A 21100-nucleotide genomic window follows, 5' to 3' on the forward strand; every position below is an offset into this window, starting at 1 on the left:
TATTTAATTTATGTAAAACATAATTTTGAAATAATTAATTACTTTCACACTTAAAATTTAATATTTAACATAAAATCAATATCCAACATTCAATTTTATGTCCATTATTATGGATTTATGCTAGGTTTTATTTATTCATATATATATATATATATATATATATATATATTATTGATACTTTTAATGTGAAATACAAGATACATAGTATTTTAAGTAAGACATAAAGTATGGAGTTTTGATTTGATGATTGATATAATGAAATTTTTATTACAAATAACTTATCTAATACATCTGGATAGACATTTCTATAGAAATTGATAATACACCAAAATATTGAAAATGGAGATGATTAAGAAACAAATATATATGTTGAAACAAGGTCGGACTCCTCTAAGGAAATATGTACTATAACGTCTTTCACATTGAAAACAAATTAAATCTTATATAATAATTGTTATAAAGAGCATGTTTAATTATAAGTAACAAACATATCAATATTTACGGCATATATAGATCACTGTGATCATTATCTATATTATACTGTACATACCGAATATATATCTTCTTTAATCGAAAAAATTGTTGGAAACTAAAATAGTACAAAAAAATTATACACAATCAATTTGTGAGAGTTTTATTCGAAAATAAAATTGAATCTTAATTTAGAAAATATATATTGAGTTGTCTCAAATCTGTTAAAATATATATATATATTATCTTAATTAGTCTTATTATGTAAATAAAAATTAAAGTTAGTTTCATGCTACGTATACATGTAATGACTGTATCCATTAAGGCACTGCCACCTTCATCTGTACAAAGAGAACAAATCAATAAATAAAGAAATTGATCCTTCACTTTTGTGTATAAGTGTCATTTTATGAGTGGAATACAAACATTGCATGTATGGGTAGCATCGAAATAACAATGTTATCAATATATGTAGTGCCTTTATCCATTAAGAAAGTGCCACATGTATAAAGAGAAAAAAATTAACAAATGATGGAGGGGATGCTTCACTTTTGTATATAAGTGTTACTTAATGAGTGAGATACATGCACTACATGTATTGGTAGCATCGAATTAAGGAGGGTGATGTTTCACTTTTGTGTATATGTGTTATTTTATGAGTGGAATTCATGCATTACCTGTATGGGTAATATCGAGATAACAATGCTATCAATACGATGCTTCACTTTTGTATAGGTGTTACTTCATGAGTGAAATACAAGGACTATATATATTGATAGCATCGAATTAACCCTTATACCCTTTGATGAACTTGACTTTTAATTTCATATTTTATTTTCTCAATTTTATAATATCCTTGCCTTGTTATTACATGGTAATTATATACCACTTTCTCTTTTTACCCTTTTTTATTGCCCCACATATAGATATAGATAAAAAAAAATATTTATAAGTTAAATATAATTAAATAATAATTAACTATTTTTTTTTACTTTCATTAATCAAATTATTTAATTTATTAATTAAAATAATTTTTATTTTTTAAATATTTTATTATTATATTTTAATAGATTTTAAAGTTTGAGCCTTTTTATATTAATTATTTGAGAATAAAACAAGCTTTCTATATAACAAAAAGTGATTTGTTGTAAAAATTGATTTTTAAATGGCTAATTGCATTATTATCTTTACATTTGGTATCTCATACTCATAAATTAATAATTAAATTATAAATATGTAAGAGTTGGTATTTTGGTATTGAATAATGATGAAGATCGATTTTTTTTTAACAAGAATTTGTAAAGAATGATGTGGCATATTTTAAGGACATTCAAAATTTAATAAGAGAGAGAATTTAAAAAAAAAAATTAAATCAATTAGAATATGACAGATTATTTCCTACATATTTTTGTCAAAATTTTTCTTGTTCTATATATTTCTTTGTAGTATTATTTATATTGAAAAGTATAATTTGATTATTGAGAGGAAATCAAATTAGATGTTAGTTTTTTTTTTTTTTTTTTATAAAATCTTAAATTTTCTAAATGATATAAGCTCAAGATTTCATATTAGTTTTTAATGGAATTTTACAAAACAAAAAAAATCCAAACATTCAATCTAACATCTTTTTATCAATCAAATTGTTCTATAAATATATAAAATACTAAACATCTCATTATTTAAATATTTTATTAATTATTGTAAAAAGTAATTAAATAAATAGTCTTTTTAAAAAACTAATTCTTTTAATTTTTACATCAAACAAAAATTTTATAAGAAAAACGTATTATTCTTAAATAACCAAACATCAAACAAGCTCTTCAAAAATTACCCAAAAAAACTCACAATCCAATATTATTTTAAATAAAACAAAGTTTATTTAAAAAAATCACTGATAAACATCATTATTTTCTTATGTGAATATGATAGAATAATACTAAACTTAGTTAGTGGGTCGGATTGGGTTTATTTAAATAAACTTAAATTTATTATTAAAAATATTAAGTTGAATGATTTTTGAATATGTGGTTTTTTTCTATAAAAATATTTTTAAAATATTAATATATAATAATAAAATAATGTTTTGATTATGATTTAATTATAAAAAACCAACAATGAGATTGGTTAGAAATCATTAAAATTAGGAGTTGAATTCAGATCGATTTAAAAATGAAAATTTTCATACAATGAGAGTTTCTATTTACAATAATATACTATTTTTTTCTCCAATTTTATATCCAGTTAAAACAGATCAAAACAAAAAAGAAAATATTCATCCGATTTAGTTTGTACAAAGTTGTTTGATTTACTATACTTAATGACTTAATGTCATATTCCCAACTCATTTAAATTATTCTACCAATCAAAGAAATATCACACTCTTCATAACTTGTATAAATAAAAATAATACATGTGACCCTTATTAATAAGTAAATAAATAAGTTTTATTGAAACTAAAATTAATTGATACATCTATATAGAAAAGTGATAGAATAACAAACACTTCATCATCATCGATCAACCTCTCCCAATATAGAACATAAAATTTATTTAATTTTGATCTTGGAAAGCTGGAAGAGGCTTTCCCTTGAGGAATGAAGCAATTAGAGTAAGAGCTCTTGCAGGCTCATAACTTGGCACCTCATGTCCGGCTCCTCTAACCGTTGCAAATGTCAAATCTCCTTTATAAACTTGAACATACCCACCAACCTATATATATATATAAATATTTAAATTAATTATTAACAATTAATTAATTAATAATAATAATAATAGTATTAATAATACCTCTTGGTTGAATACCCAAGGACGCCATTCATTCTTGATGGGGAGTTTCATTGAAGCAATAGAGTATTCCCTTGAAGTAACGGGTACCCTTCCATCTACGTCCCCACTGTATTACAAAATATAAAATTTTCAAATAAACCAATATCAAACAATCTAGGTTTAAAAGTATTACCTGAAGATCCATATGCGAATTCCGCCTGCCATTAGCTCTCTCAACTCAGGAATTACAGTTGATACGTAATCCTTAGGGTTATTATAGTGTAGTACATCGTTGTCGTTTACCACATTAATTTTAAACGAATTTTTTCATTTTCAATATATAAGAAAGTTTTAAAATAAAAATGTTTGAAGGGAATATTAAAAATAAAAATAACAAAATTTATTATTTACCTGCATGGTTCCCAATCATAAGTGAGGTTAGTGACATTAGCATGGATGGCTTTTTGGACATCTGGACTATTCAGATAAGTATATGTATATTGGTCAATGCAAGGATCAATATTCCTTATCTGCACTCCACAATTATAAATATTATTTCAAAATTTTCGATTCGACTTATTGTCATCCCTCGATTTTGAATTGGAAACGAGAATTTGGACGACTTACAGAGGTTTTCTTAGGAAGTAGAGTGACTTGAGAATTTTTGCAGATTGGAGCGTAAATGTTGTAGATATTAAGACCGTCAACATTAAAAGTATTGGCATCGGATGCATCTATATGCTTTTTGCATTCAATACTGACTTCATCTGCTGAGAAATTGCAGGTTTTCCGAATTTGCTTTCCATGTTCATCAGAAATTAGGGCATGAGATGCGAAATAATCGTACATCCCAGCACTATCTGTCCCTTCATTAATCACAGCATTTCCAATCTTCATTCAAAACACAAATTCGATTCAGTTACAGATGAATTGAATTGAATTGAATTGAATTGAAATTGATAAAACTGACCATTAATCCTTTGAAGTTTATAAAGCGATTCTTCTTTGCAGATTTGTTGTGTTGAAAAATGGTGTGTGCAAGTTGAGGAACGTAATGTCCGGCGTAACTCTCGCCGGAGATGTAGAAATCTCTGGATTTATACTCGGGAAATCTTTCAAGCCAATTCAATAGGAATATGTAATTATCGTGTGCGGTTTTCGTATCGCCTACTACTACTGAGTAATCTGATGTTGTGTTTGAGTATGAAAAACCTACTCCTGCTGGCGATTCAAAAAATAGGACGTTTGCGACTGTAGAAGAAACAATGTATTATATAATAAAGGCGGAGCCAGGATTTGAACTCTACTTGGACTAAACTTTTTTCATAAAATCTATCCAATATCATGTAACAAACAAAATAAATCAAGTTTATTTTCGCTATCACCCTTTAGCGACGGGAATTGTCAATACCGACGGTATTGTCAAAATACATCCCCTTCGACATAATCCGCCCATGACTGTAATGGATCTGAAAATCTGAAGAAAGAAAGAGATGATTGATCATATATATATATACTTTGTTCCATGCGAATTTGTTGTAAAACAGAGTTTTTCCATCACTGTGAACACAGAAAGCTCCGAGTTCTGTCATGGCTCCAAATGCAAGAGAAGAACAACCAGGCCCTGCAATTTTTATTTTTCTTTATGTAAACTTAAACAAGAATTTATTATTATATAATTGATGAATTTAAAGATAAACAATAGTAAGCTTTCAACGTATTGACAAGAAAAAAGTGTAGTAATTGATTCAATGTATTGAAAATTTTGTAATTATCTTTCATGTTAATTTTTGGTGTCAAATTATTCTATACACTTTTATTCATTTCTTATTTTTCGAAAAATTTCGACCTACTGCTGATCCCGAGGATAAATCCATCGAAATTTTAAAAAGAAATAACGTGATTATAGTACTAGTTTAAGTTTTAATAAGCACATATCAAATAATGTGGGTTTGAAACAAAAATAAATTGAATTTGAGAAAATAAAGAAAAAAATCATTAATAAAATGAGTGGAAAATGTGAGCTTTTTTATTTAAAAAATAAATAGTGAATTTGAAATAAAAAATTATATTATTTATTATATTATGGATGGGTTGAAACTGATCCACCTGGTTTGAATTAGGCTTTGTATATAATAAAATCATAATTCATAATTTACAATAACCAATAATTGTCCAAAATGATTGATTAAACCAGATTAATTAATTAATTATTGTATTTTAGATTGAATAGGGATTGATTAGAATTTTATTTTCATATTCATTTTGTTCTTATATAGAGGGAAACAAAATATTTTTTATTAAATATGAAAAAAAAAATTAATTAATGAAATCTACTAATATTCTCGTTGTTCTATTATGGCCGGCCTTGGATTCATACCTAACATCTAAATAATTATTTCAACTCACATGTATTAAAATAAATAAATATTTGTTTTTCTATATATTTATTTGTTGCCAAATCATTGGTTTTCAGTGGTTAAAATTAAATTTTGTGTAATAGATTGTTCCTTTAGTAACTAAATGAATTTCAATTTTTTTTTAAAAAAAGACAAAACTTTGTCGATCCTGGTCCTGAGTGTGAAGAACCCTGGTTCTTGGGTTCGGGAATTCTCGATCCAAGATGATGAGGATTCTCAATCATGGGCACCGATATTCCTCCGTCTTGGGTTAGCCATGAGCTAACTTTTCTTGGTGCTAGACATGAAGAATACACTATACCGGCTGACCCAGACTAATTTCTTGGTCCTCAAAAATATTAAAACGACAACTTTTGCAGTTTTATTTGAGGCAAGAATCTTTTGGTTTAAGGTGGGAAAAACTTCACAAATCTCCCAAGATTATTATGCACAAAAATAAAAAATAAATCTAACATATTTTTAATTTAATTAATGATAACTATTTTGTATAAAGAATATATTTTATTCTCACAATAAAAATATTAAATTAAATTTTAATTTTGAAAATTTTAATTTTGAAAATTTTAATTAATAAATAATTAATATTAAGAAAAGAATTAATGAATAATCTTACCACTAATTTTCTTTCAGTACAGTAGAATATTTAAATTTAAAAAAATAACAATTTTAATTTTTTTATAATTAAATTAATGTTTAATAAATATTAATTTCTGTAAATAATAAACATAAAATATTAAAATAAAATATATTTGTAAATAAAAAACATAAAATATATTTTTTAAAAGTTATTAATTTTATAATACATAATAAATATAAAATATTAAAATAATTTCAAAATAAAATATTTACTGTAAAAATAATGTTTATAAAATAAAATAAAATAAAATAAATAAAAGTAAGTTTTTAATTGATATTTATTTTATTTTTTAAATTATTTTTTTCAATAAAATAATAATTAATAAAAAAATATTATAATAATATTAAACATATTATATATTTTGTAATTTTTAAATAAATTATAATAAAATATTTATTTTTAATAAATATCAATATTACTATCCATAATAAACCTAAAATATTATATATTAAATAATTATTTTTAATTAAAATCTAAAATATAATTAATTAACCTTTTTTTTTTAATATTAAATAAATTTGAAACTTTTCTTAAATAATTAATTAATATATATTTATATATTAATTTTTACATATATAATATTTTTTAAATATTAATTTTTAATAATAAATATTTTTATCTAATAATTTTATTATAAAAAAAAGTTATTTAAAATATTTTTCATTAACATTAAAAAATTATTTAAAATATTTTTCATTAATTTTAAATCTATTTAATAATTAATATTTTTTTATAAAAAATATATGATATTAGATAAAAATAAATATTATTCTTATAATATATTAACTTTAATAAATATTAAATTATAATTTTGAAATTTTAATTAATAGATAATTATATTTATATTTAAATAAAAAAAATAAAAACTTACAAACTCAACTAACATTTAATAAACTAAACTCAATCAATTTTAACAAAGATATGAAGAATTATCAGAACGACACAAGATTTTGAAGAAGCATCGGCTTCAAGGGATCAAGGGATCAGGCGCATGAAATAATAACATAAAATTATTATAAACATAATTATAAATATTATGTGTTTTTTTAATTAAAATAATTTTTTATTTTAATAATTTTTTATTAAGCTTTTATAAAATTAAATATTAAAATTATTTGTTAATAATAAAATAAATATTTTAAATTAAAATTAAAACTTAAATAAAGAATTAATTAACTTTTTATTAAATTGTTAAATAAATTTGATTTTTTTTAAATAATTAATATATATATATATATATATATATATATATATATATATATATATATATATATATATATATATATATGTTTTTACTTTTTATGCATATCATTTATTTTATATTAAAATATTTTGTTTTATTTTAATAATTATTTATTTATTATTTATTTAATATCTATTTATTAATAATTATTTATTTATTCCATTTTAAAAATTATAATTTAATATATTCAAAAATTAAAATATTATAATATTTTTATAAAAAATAATAATGATTTATTATATTTAAAATAATTATTCTATATTCTTATATTAGAATGATTAAAAACATAAAACCAAAATAATATTAATTTCTGAAATTATTTTTAAAATTAGTTGTAATAAAAAATAATCAAATATTTTACCAATTTATTATAAAATAACCACTATATATAATAAACCCAAAATAATTATAAATATTATATGTTTTTTTATTAAAATCATTTTTTATTTATCTTTTTCTAAAATTATATATTTATATTATTTATTAATAAAAATTTTTTTAATTAAAATCTAAACTTTAATAAATAATTAATTAACTTCTTTTAATATTAAATAAATTTAAAATTTTTATTAAATAATTAATACATATATTTATAAATGTTTTTATATATCATTGTTTTTATAATATATTGTTTTTAATAATCTTATAAAAATATTTTTATCTATTTATAATATTAAAAAAACTAAAACATAATTTAACATATTTTTTTATTATTTTTATTTTAAATGGAATTAATAATTATTATTTTTTATAAAAAAAAATGTATTATATTATGTAAAATATAATCTTGATTTTGAAAAATATTAAATTATAATTTTGAAAATTTAATTAATAAATAATTAATTACTTATCCATAATTTTGTTGATTTTATTGTATATATTAAATAATTATGAAATTGGGTCAAAGCAAATAAGAATTAAAATATAAAAAAAATATCTCAATTATATGTATTTAGTATTGAAAAAAGATTCCAAAAATTGAATATTAAAAGTCATTTGTTTAAGTCAGAATGAGACATTATCTTCATCCCACCATGAATTATTAAGGATCCATACATTCAACATTATAGCTTGCATCACAAACATATTTAGTTTAAGTTTATACTCGATTAATTTCCGCTAGACAAGAAATGAAGAACATAACCAATATAGAAAACAAGGTCATACATAATCATATCTAGTTTCGCGCCATGACAATCTTACTCGAATTATGTGGATCTACACATATTAGTACTGTATGCAAGGTTTTTGGCCATAACCACATGTACAAGTTTATGTGCATGTGACTCGTCTGAGGTGTTGCCTATGACTCAACATGGGAGAAAGAGGCTGCACACTCTCGCGCGAGATTTCAAAGAGTTGTCCGAGTGAGTAGGCAGAGCCTAACAAGCAAAGCTTTCTTTAAGAGGTGGGCAGCAGGATTCCGCCATTCAATTTCTTCAAATAATTTTCAAATACAATAAAATCCTCTTAAATACAATATATTGAATAATTTGTTTGTAGGATTATTCTTATTTTTTTATTTAGATGGTAATATTGGAGTTATGTTGGAAATATTAATAATTTTGTATTAAGAAATACTAATTTTTTTTGGAGGTGACCATTGGAAGGAGAGCCTAGTGTCACGGGCAGAAACTCGGTCACCGAATATTCCCTCGTCTCGCGCGGCACTAGGCTAGATTGCCTCAATCCTAGCTAGTCAGCCTTCTAAAAGATGCAAGAAGATGGAACAATTTGAGAGAGAAAGAGCTTGGAGGTATTACAAGTGTTGAGTGCTTTGAACATTGGTTGTTGAGTTGAGTGTCTTAGTTTATGGCCAAGACTTGTTTATATACAAGTGTATGGATCATTCTAGATCCTCCTAGACTTAGTGTTTTCTAGACACTTCTAATACCTAACCTAGACCCAAGAATTCCTAGATATTTCTAGAGAATTTTACTAGCACCTATACATGAGAACTCCTAGAAAATTCTAGAGAGTTCTCCACCTTACATACAAAAGGAACTTCCTAGAGAATTCTAGAAAGTTCCATGACCCTACTTACAAAAGAGGAACTCCTAGATAAATCTAGAGAGTTCCATGACCTCACTCATAAAAGGGGAACTCCTAGATAAATCTAGAGAGTTCCATGACCAACAAAATCCAGGAACTCCTAGAGGATTCTAGAGAGTTCCAGAAATGACCCAAGACTTGAATATTCTGGAAAATGCACCTTGTAGGCTTGACATGTGCACCCCACACCAATGGGTAGTGACATTCTCCCCCACCTAAGTCGTGGCCGACCTCGGCACGACCTTAGAACGATGCATTGTGATCTTTTTCCTGGCGTCCCCTAAGTGCTCTTCCTCCCCTTTGCACGTCACGACATCGGGTGAACTTATGGTCGCCAGCTCCAACCGATATGAGACATTTCCCACACGTCTCTCGATCAAAAACGGTCCCTCGAATCTACGCACAAGCCCCTTGAGCACAGACCGCAGAGACTTCAACTATTGCGGGGGCAACTTCCCCCTTCCACCGTCTCCTTCTTTTATTGCATGCCTTCTCAGATTTGCCCCTCTCTTCATCTTCTTGGTGTCTCCCTCCAAAGATGCCCGAGCATGACCTGCTTCCTTTCCCACGGACTTGGCGCGAGTGAAGACAGACTGACTTTGGCCCACGTTGCATGTGGCCAAACCTTGTGGATCTGATGGTTTCGTGCCTTTAGTCTTGAGCCGCTCAAAGACCTTACACCTCCTTTGGACTTCCTTGGGTACTTGTCCTTTCCCCTTGCAACCGTCCCCATCATCCACTCTAACAAAAGTGGTAAAAGCCCCTTTACCACATTTGCGACCTCGGCTGAATCGCATTGCCGAGAACATGCCTATTCCCTCTGATTCTCTCCTTGTTGGAATCACGCTAGACTTCCCGTGATCCAAAATGATTAAGGAATCGGAATAAGGCATTATGCAAGCGCGTAACTGATCGCACCATTGTAGTCCCAACACTACGTCGTAGTCTTCCATTAGGACCAAGGTAAACGAGATTGTCCCATACCAGTCTTCGATCCTGGTGTGCACTTTCCTAGCCTCCCCAGCCACCGGTTTGGCTACATCGAAGGACTTCACCGTCCCTCTTGTTGGGCTGATCCGCAGACCCAACGCCATGGCTACTCCTTCTCGCATGAAGTTCTGCGTAGCCCCTGTATCCACTAGTGCCTTAATGCGTCTTCCCCCGATCCAAGCTTCCACGAACAAAGAGCCACTCCTTGTTTCCTTGACCGGCTTCGCAACACTAGTCTTCGCAGCGTTGAGTAGTCTCAAGGATCCCACCCGAGTCCCTTCCTCTTCCTTGGAAGACTCGTGTCCTTTAACTGCTGCAACCTTTTCCCCCTTGAACGGGCACATAAACTTTATGTGATTATGGGCACCACAAATCTGACACACTCTTGGCTTACCCGAGTCATCGGTCTTCCCCATAGAGTTGTTATGTGCATGCCCCTTCCTAGGTGGGCGGTCTCTCCCACCTTTCTCCTGGTCATGTGGGATGTCTCCCCCACTATTTTCCTCCTCGTCCCTGAGAATCTTCGGCCTATCCACAGACACTTTGAGCTCTAACAGCCTTTCTGAAACTGCGATTGCCTCGGAGACGTCCCGCACCTTGGCTCTTTGCAGCTCCAACTACGCCCAAGTCTTAAGGCCATTCACAAACTTGAACAGGGCTTCATGTTCCGTTAGACTCGGTAACTGGAGCATCAACTCCTGGAACTCCTTCACATACTCCTTGATGCTCCTGTTGTGCACAAGTTGATTCAACCTTTTCCTAGCCTCGAACTCGGCGTTCTCTGGGAAGAATTGGCGCTTGAACTCGGTTTTGAAGTCCTCCCACGTCTCCATTCGCAACGTACCTCGTTCAATATCTACTTCCCGCCTCCTCCACCCCAGTAGTGCCATCTCTTGCAAGAAGAAAGGTGTTGTCTCCAACTTATCACAATCATCTAGTATGTTTGATGCCCGAAAGTACCTCTCCATGTTCCAAATGAAGTCCTCCATTTCCCTTGCACTCCTCGATCCTTTAAACGGAGTTGGCTTGGGAACATCCATCCGACGAGGTACCGCACCTCGAAGTTCCCCTCCATTCCACTCAATCTGATCCTCCATAGCGTCGAGCCTCCCCATTATCTCCCTTCGGAGAGCGTCGATCCTCGCATGGACTTCTCTCCGGATTGTCTCGAGCACTTCATGGTGGATATCATTAACCTCCCCTCGAACCGATCCCAACACTTCGTCACGAATGCTCCGGTTCATATTGTTAATGATCTTCATCACCTAGTTCTCCAACTTTTCACCAGCCTCATCCAACGCCGTCGCCTTTTCGGCCACCGCGCTAAACACTTCGAGAGCCTCTTGGTGCTCGGACATTCCTTCCTCAAGCTGGGTCACCCGCGCTTCCATGCCGACACTCCTCTCGACGGACTTGTCCCTTCTGGACCTCTTGTCCTGTTGTTCGCCGGTCGAAACCTTTGTGACTTTGGAACTTGAATCCATCTCTTCTTTCAAATGCGGAAGCACAAACGTGGATGCGATACCACTTTCGCTCTGATACCACTTGTCACAGGCAGAAACTCGGTCACTGAATATTCCCTCGTCCCGCGCGGCACTAGGCTAGATTGCCTCAATCCTAGCTAGTCAGCCTTCTAAAAGATGCAAGAAGATGGAACAATTTGAGAGAGTAAGAGCTTGGAGAATATTTTGTTTATTGCTTACAAGAGTGAGGTATTACAAGTGTTGAGTGCTTTGAACATTGATTGTTGAGTTGAGTGTCTTGGTTTATGGCCAAGACTTGTTTATATACAAGTGTATGGATCATTCTAGATCCTCCTAGACTTAGTATTTTCTAGACACTTCTATTACCTAACCTAGACCCAAGAATTCCTAGATATTTCTAGAGAATTCTACTAGCACCTATACATGAGAACTCCTAGAGAATTCTAGAGAGTTCTCCACTTTACATACAAAAGGAACTTCCTAGAGAATTCTAGAAAGTTCCATGACCCTACTTACAAAAGAGGAACTCCTAGATAAATCTAGAGAGTTCCATGACCTCACTCATAAAAGGAGAACTCCTATATAAATCTAGAGAGTTCCATGACCAAAAAAAAAAACCAGGAACTCCTAGAGGATTCTAGAGAGTTCCAGAAATGACCAAAGACTTGAATATTCTGGAAAATGCACCTTGTAGGCTTGACATGTGCACCCCACACCAATGGGCCGTGACACTAGGCAGGTGCTAAACTTACTTTAAGTAGGACCAGCTCTGGTGACTGTTCGTGTCCTGATGCAGCCACATTTAAGATGATGAAGCCAAGCCTGAAACATTGTTTGAAAATTTTATAAGATCTTGTTTTTTTTTTATCTTATCTTTTCTCCCAAAAATAACTTCAACGTTTTTTCGCAAAATCTTAAAAATGATGTATTCCAAATACTTAAATGGTAGAATAATTTGAGAAAGAGTCTTGTTTTTGTTAGGTTGCGAGTTCGAAACATACCTATATCATTTTTTATTTTATTTTTAGCCGTTTAAGTTTATGGGCGGGTCAACCTAGAATCTGACTCAAGTATCCATTTACTCTCACATATATATCCAAATTAACCAAAGCTCTCGACCCGACAATCCGGACACTTTCAAAATTAAGCATCATTATATAGATATAGATATATATTAGTTAGTTAAAAAGTTGAACTTATATTGTTACAACGTCCCACGTTCATCAAATTTGGTATTGAATTAAAATATAAAGTGTTATTAGCTTAGTTGGTTAAAGAGTTGTACTTATTTTTATTAGGTTGCGAGTTCGAAACATACCTATAACATTTTTAATTTTATTTTTAACCGTTTTAAATTTATGGGCAGGTCAACCCAGAATCCGACCCAAGTATCCATTTAGTCTCACATATATATCCAATTTAACCACAGCTCTCGACCCGGCAATTCGGACACTTTCAAAATTAAGCATCATTATATATATATATATTAGTTAGTTAAAAAAATTGAACTTATATTGTTACAACGTCCCGCGTTCATAAATTAGGTGTTGAATTAAAAATATAAAGTGTTATTAGCCTAGTTAGTTAAAGAGTTGTAAATGTTTTTGTTAGGTTGCGAGTTCGAAACATACCTATAGCATTTTTAATTTTATTTTTAACCATTTTAAGTTTATGGGCGGGTCAACCCAGAATCCGACCAATATATCCATTTACTCTCACATATATATCAAAATTAACCAAAGCTCTCGACCCGATAATCCGGACACTTTCAAAATTAAGCATCATTATATATATATAGATTAGTTAATTAAAATTTTGAACTTATATTGTTACAACGTCCCGCGTTCATCAAATTTGGTGTTGAATTAAAATATAAAGTGTTATTAGACTAGTTGGTTAAAGAGTTGTATATGTTTTGTTAGGTTGCGAATTCGAAACATACCTATAATATTTTTAATTTTATTTTTAACCGTTTTAAGTTTATGGGCAGGTCAACCCAGGATCCGACCTAAGTATCCAAATTAACCACAGTTCTCGACCCAGCAATCCGGACACTTTCAAAATTAAGCATCATTATCTTTATATATATATATTAGTTAGTTAAAAAAATTGAACTTATATTGTTACAACGTCCCGCGTTCATCAAATTTGGTGTTCAATTAAAAATATAAAGTGTTATTAGCCTAGTTTGTTAAAGAGTTGTAAATGTTTTTATTAGGTTGACAGTTCGAAACATACCTATAGCATTTTTAATTTTATTTTTAACAATTTTAAGTTTATGGGCGGGTCAACCCAGAATCCAACCCAAGTATTCATTTACTCTCACATATATATCCAAATTAACCACAGCTCTCGACCCGACAATCCGGACACTTTCAAAATTAAGCATCATTATATATATATTAGTTAGTTAAAAAGTTGAACTTATATTGTTACAATGTTCTGCTTTAATCAAATCTGGTGTTGAATTAAAAATATAAAGTGTTATTAGCTTAGTAGGTTAAACAGTTGTACTTGTTTTGTTAGGTTGCGAGTTCGAAACACACCTATAACATTTTTAATTTTATTTGTAACTATTTTAAATTTATGGGCGGGTCAACTTAGAATCCGACCTAAGTATCAATTTACTCTCACGTATATATCCAAATTAACCACAGCTCTCGACCCGACAATACAGACACTTTTAAAATTAAGTATCATTATATATATTAGTTAGTTAAAATGTTGAACTTATATTGTTAAAACGTCCCGCGTTCATCAAATTTGGTGTTGAATTAAAAATATATATTTTAATAGTCTAGTTGGTTAAAGAGTTGTACTTGTTTTGTTAGGTTGCGAATTCGAATCATACATATAATATTTTTAATTTTATTTTTAACCATTTTAAGTCTATGGGCGGGTTAACCTAGAATTCGACCCAAATATCTATTTAATCTCACATATATATCAAAATTAACTACAACTTATTTATAAAATAATGAGTTGGATGATTTTGAAGATGTGATTTTTTTCTATAAAAATATTTAAATTTTATTAATATATATTGATAAAATAAAATATATTTTAAATAATTTTATTAATGAATTATGTGATATAATTAATAAAATAGATAAAATGATGTTTGACCCTGTTTTAGTTATAAAAAAAACCAACAAGATTGGTTTGAAATCATTTGAATTAGAAGTTGGATTCAGATTGAAAAAAGAAAATTTTCATACAAATGAGAGTTTCTATTTAAAAGAATATACTATTTTTTTCAAATTTTATAACCAGCTAAAATAGCTTAAACAAAAAAGATGAAATGTAATCCTTTAATATTCATCCGATTTAGTTTTTAGAATGTTGTTTTATTTATTATACTTAATCAATTAATGTTATATTCCCAATTCATTTCAATTATTCTATAAAAGAAAGATCACACTCTTGATAACTTGTATAAATAAAATGAATATATGTGACCCTTATAATAAGTAAATAAATAAGTTTTATTGAAACTAAAATTAATTGATACATCTATATATAGAAAATTTATAGAATAACAAACACTTCATCATCAACCTCTCCCAATATATAACCAGGGCTCGAGTGGGCTAAAGCACACCCCGAAAAAAAGAAAAAAATTCTTTTACGGTAGAAATATGAAATTATTCTTAATTTATTAAAAAAAATTAATATAATTCATTGTTTTATTTATCTAATTATTAAAAATGGTAAAACTTTATTTTTGTATAATTATTTTTTTCAAAATTTTCTCTTTATTATTTTATGCCCACCCTAAATTTTTTTCAAGCTCACCCCAGTTCGAAATCCTGGGTCCGTCCCTGTATATAACTATAATAATAATAATAATAATAATAATAAATAATAACTTGTATATAACTATAATAATAATAATAAATAATAATAATAGGGTGTAATGATATTTATTTAATTTTAATCTTGGAAAGGTGGAAGATGTTTTCCTTAAGAAAGGAAGCAATAAGAGTAAGAGCTCTTCCAGGCTCGTAACTTGGCACCTCATCTCCTGCTCTTTAAACCGTTGCAAATGCCAGATCTCCTTTATAAACTTGAACATACCCACCACCTATATATATATATATATTTAAATTAATTTTGACCAATTATATATATATATATATATATTTATTTAAATTAATTTTGACCAATTATAAATAATAATAATAATAATAATAATAATAATAATAATAATAATAATAATAATAATAATAATAATACCTCTTGGTTGAATACCCAAGAACGCCATTCATTCTTGATGGGAGTTTCATTGAAGCAATAGAGTATTCACTTAAAGTAACGGGTACCCTTCCATCTACATCACCACTGTATTATAAAATATAAAATTTTCAAATAAACCAATATCAAATTAACCAGACTTAAAAGTATTACTTTTAAATCCATAAGCAAATTCCGTCTACTATTAGCTCTCTAAACTCAGGAATTAAGGTTATTATAGCTCAACACATTAACGTTATTTGTTGGTAAATTAAATGATTTGATAATTAAAATAATATATTTTTAAATTGTAAATAAATGAACCTGCATGTTTCCAATCATAAGTGAGGTTAGTATCATTAGCATTGAGGGCTTTTTTGAAATCTGGACTAGAGCTGGACATCGTGCCTAAACAGTCATATTCAAATCGGACAAGTCGTGTTAGACTCTCAATCGTATCATGTTGTGTCGTGTCTTAATCTTATGCGTGTTATATCGTGTCTTGACTCACACAAAATATTATGATCCATGGGCTCTTTCGTGTCGTGTTAATTCGTATCCACGAGTTTATTCATGTCGAGTTAAGTCGTGTTTAAATTCGTGTTTCGTGTTATTCCGACTATAGTTTCGACTCAATTGTATCGTGTCGATATCCGTTTTCACGTGTTGTGTTTGAATTATTGTCATTCCTACTCGATAAATGAATTGAAAATGAAAACTTCGACTTACAGAGGCTTTCTTAGGAACTAGAGTGATTTGAGAAGATTTTTAGAGTGGAGCGTAAATATTGTTGATATTAAGACTACTTACAGAAAAAGTATTTTCATCGGCTTCATTCAATACTTTTTGCATTCAATACTAACATCATCTTATGAGAATACATGACATACATGAAAACAGACATCGACACCATACGATTAGTCGAAACTCTAGTTAGAATAACACGAAACACGAATTAAAACACGACTTAACTCGACACAAATAAACTTGTGGATATAAATTAACATGACATGAAAGAACACGTGAATCATAATATTTTGAGTGGGTCAAGATACAATACGACACGTATAAGACTAAGACACGATACAACACGATACGATTGAGAGTCTAACACGACTTTTCCGAGTAGAATACGACCGTTTAGACACGATGTACAACTCTAATTTAGAGAGAGAATTTGAGGTGTAGAGTTTATGGACGTGGCTATGTGTATATTTAAATATAATATTTGATGGTTAAGTTTTTGGTTGATTTTGGATATTTAATAATAAATATAATAATCATTAATTAATATATATATATATATATATAAATATATATATATATATGTAGAGAGCAATGGTAATTTGTTAATAGATTGGTTTTGGTTTTAATGTTTTTTAAAATAGTTATTGAAAAGATATTTAAATTGTTTTTTTTAAATATTTATTAATAAGGAAATTTTAAAAATTATTACTATTTATATTCCTTAATTGACATAAAATTAAATTAAATTAAATTAATGGAGTTTATTCAGTTTGATTTAATTAGATTAAACTAAAATTATTTAAAAAAGATTGAGTCTATGGAAGTTTCGGTAAAAGATATGGAGAATATTGATTTATAATGACTTATTTTTATATATAAAATATTTTAGTTGATGAATTAAAAATAATGTGTCCCAAAGGTATAAATTATATTTGATTATGGTGAGTGTTAGATAAAATTGACCCATTAAATAAAAAGCTTAACTTAATAAATTTATTGTGCAGGAAACGGTCATGTATCTCAACCGGTCAAAATATCAAACTGGCTAGAAGAAGCAGATGAACAAAACTGAAGCCATCCGGTTGAACAGAACAACCTGAACGGCAAAATCTCAAACCGGAAGCTGCCCGGTTAAATTGAACAACCGGCTAACCTGATATGTTGGAATGAAGTACTCAATCCAAATCCAAAGAACAAATCCAACGAGAAGACCACTTAAAGAAAGAAGTCAAAGATATCAAATAGAGAACAATTTACAAATTGGTGCAAACAGACACTTTGGGTATATGCATGACATCAAAGGATCAGACTATGACATTACTATTTTGGTACAAGTCTGATGATATGTTGCAGGTTGCAGATGATTGCCTGAAGAAACAGTTACCATTTTGGTACAAGTCAAATGAACAATCTCCCAGGTGTAGGAACTGCCCAACCGATAGTTGTCATAATCAAGTAAAGACTAAGTCAGCCGGTCTGCTCCATGGCTTGGAAGCCTAAACCGCATTTAATGTTACGCTAAACCTCTGAAGCTATCTATTGAAGAAATGTGACCGTTGACACATTTTCACCTATAAAAGGAGAAACTGAAGAAGCAAGAATATACAAGAATTACAGAGAGAACAAGTGCTAAGTCAAGAAAGAACAAGTGATCAAAGTCTTTATCTCTCTAAGATTCAAAGCTTGAGTGTGTTTGAAGAAGTGTATTACAAATTTTGTGAGAATTGTAAGAGTGATTATCGAGCAGTCAAATAAGACTCGATCGTGTATTGTGATTGTGTATTCCTTAGTGAATATCCTTCTCGTGGTTTGAGAAGAAGGGGTGACGTAGGAGTTTATCTCCGAACATCCATAAAAACATGTGTCTTGTGTACTTACTTTCTGCCGGTTCTATTATCTAGCCGATTCTTCATACTTTAACTGGTTACACATTCCAACCGACTCATACTATTCCTACCGTATCACTAATTCCCAACCGACAATCCTCAAACCGATATTCTCCAGATCCTATCTCTATTCATCCTGTGTGTGTATTGCTTCAACCTGAAACAAACCACTTTCGTACTTGAACTCGGTTCAAGGGTTTGTGACAGTTTGTGTAGTATTGAAACCGGTGTTAATTCTTAACCGGATTAACGTCAACCGTTGAGTGTTGTTAGAAAGTTTTAACCGGCCAGACCCCGGTCCCCCATCCGCGATCTAGATCCTAACAGTGAGATTAAAAAAACGGAAAAAGCTCTTAAGGCTTGTTTCATATTGGTTAGTTTAGTATTTTGTATTTTTTTTGTTAAATAAGGATGTAACTTATTTGAGTTTTTAATTTGTTAAATTAATATATATATATATATATATCCGCCCAAATTGGTCTTCCCTTAGATTTTTTTAGAAAACGACCCTTTGGTGTTTTTTCCTTTTAAATCCTCGTATCCATGAATTTCTCTCATTGGGATTCGGGAAATGGGTTTTTTGGAATAGTCAAAGTTTAGATTGAGTCTTGTCAAAGGTATATATGTAAAAATATATAGCCTCGGTTTATATGCAAAAAATCTCTTTTAAATAAAACATTAGTTAAGAAAAGGATTTGTACAAAAATGAAGTATTAGCGCTTGAGTTTTAGGATTTAAACATAAATCGGTGGTGTAAAAAGGTAAAAATACCAGAGTATCTATAAAGGGGTTCGTTTTATGGTTACACTCGAAAAAGGACTTTTGCGCTATGTCCTCCGTGCCCGTTAAAAAATAATTTTATTTTTCAAAAATTCTGGCTACACAAAAGTTTATTTATAACATTTATTACAATTTATGAGTTTGGGGGTCCTATTTAAGGGTCGGTACGAGAAACGTAAATAATTGTACAAAATTATTAAACGGACGTACCTACGAGTGCGAAGTAGTATGTATGTTAAGTGAGTACCCGAGAATATAAAAAAAATTACATGTTAGGGTTTAGAAATAAACATCAAATGGGGCTTTATTCGAAATATTTGTTTGGGAGACATCCCAGAAATATTTGAAAATCATTTTTGCACCTCGGGATTATTTGAAAGCGGGTAGAGGGTTCTGAAATTACAAAAATAATTTTGGGTTTTTAAAAGGAGAACCAAATAGGCCCTAGGACTTAAGTCCTAGGATCTGAGTTCGGTTTGAGCCGATCTTGTCTCGTATGGCTCGGTCCAGGTCGAGGAGGACTTGGAGTGCGTGGTCATGGGCCCGGGGATAATCGATCATTGGGTGTGAGAACCGGTCATAGCTTTGGGAAGCTCGATCCTAGGTCTTAGATGACCAGTCTTAGGGGTAAGGATTACTGGTCTTAGGTTAGAAACATCGGTCATAGGGTTTTTAGGGTTACCGATCATAGGTTAGATACATCGGCACTGGTAAAAAAAATGACCTTTACCGACGGTTTTTACCGAAGGTTTTGTAAAACTCTCCTAAATACTCCCGAGAGGAACAAATCTTTCGGTATAAAAAATAGATTCCGAGAGGGGTGTAAAACCTTCGGTTTTATTAATCATTACCGAAAGTTCTATAAAGAACTTTCGGTTTTTACATTCCCAAAAAACCCAAAAAAAATCTAAGTGTTGGATGTGGGCTAATTGCGAAGGTTTTGTAAAAACCTTCGGTTTTGATTTCCCTTGGTTTTTTAATTACGAAGGTTATTAAAAGAACCTTCGGTTTTGCCTTTTTTGAAAATTTCATTTCCGAAAGTTTTACAAAGAACCTTCGGTTTTGCTCATTAAAAAAAAATTCTAATTTTGGTATTGGTTTTTTCCGAAGGGTCTTTAATAAACCCTCGGTTTTGACTAATATCAAAACCGAAAGTTTTATGAAAACCTTCGGCATCAACCTCTATAAATACAAACCCTAACCCTTCTCTTTTTCATTTCACTCGTCTCTCCTTTCTCTCTCTTCCGCGCCGCCGCCTGCCTCCTCCAAGCGGTTCTTCTCCTCTTCTTCTCCTCTCTCGTTCAGGTAATTTGTTTCATTTGGTTTTTTTGTTTTGTTTATTATAAGATTTATATTTCTTAAGTTTATATATATATATATTATAGATCTAG

The 21100-nt window shown here is 29.8% G+C and overlaps 1 protein-coding gene across 1 annotated transcript; it reads right to left on the bottom strand.

Moving 5' to 3' along the window:
• Positions 1-3021: 3021 nt before the first annotated feature.
• On the bottom strand, positions 3022-5881 carry LOC124938287 (serine carboxypeptidase-like 40). The gene is made up of 7 exons (XM_047478708.1): positions 5827-5881; positions 4799-4861; positions 4208-4488; positions 3865-4128; positions 3649-3767; positions 3274-3364; positions 3022-3180 (listed from the first exon to the last, which is right to left on the bottom strand). Exons 1-7 carry the CDS (start codon positions 5879-5881, stop codon positions 3022-3024), a joined length of 1032 nt encoding a protein of 343 aa, XP_047334664.1.
• Positions 5882-21100: the final 15219 nt, after the last annotated feature.

This window comes from Impatiens glandulifera, chromosome 1 (assembly GCF_907164915.1).
Source record: "Impatiens glandulifera chromosome 1, dImpGla2.1, whole genome shotgun sequence".
Lineage (NCBI taxonomy): Eukaryota > Viridiplantae > Streptophyta > Magnoliopsida > Ericales > Balsaminaceae > Impatiens > Impatiens glandulifera.

Excerpts from the sequence above, each read along its gene's own strand:
- LOC124938287 (XM_047478708.1), bottom strand. The coding sequence starts at position 5,881 with ATGATTGAGAATCCTCATCATCTTGGATCGAGAATTCCCGAACCCAAG. Across the intron at positions 4,129-4,207 it reads TAAACTTCAAAGGATTAATG|ATTGGAAATGCTGTGATTAA; the intron begins GTCAGTTTTATC and ends TTTTGAATGAAG. Across the intron at positions 3,768-3,864 it reads TACTTCCTAAGAAAACCTCT|ATAAGGAATATTGATCCTTG; the intron begins GTAAGTCGTCCA and ends TGTGGAGTGCAG.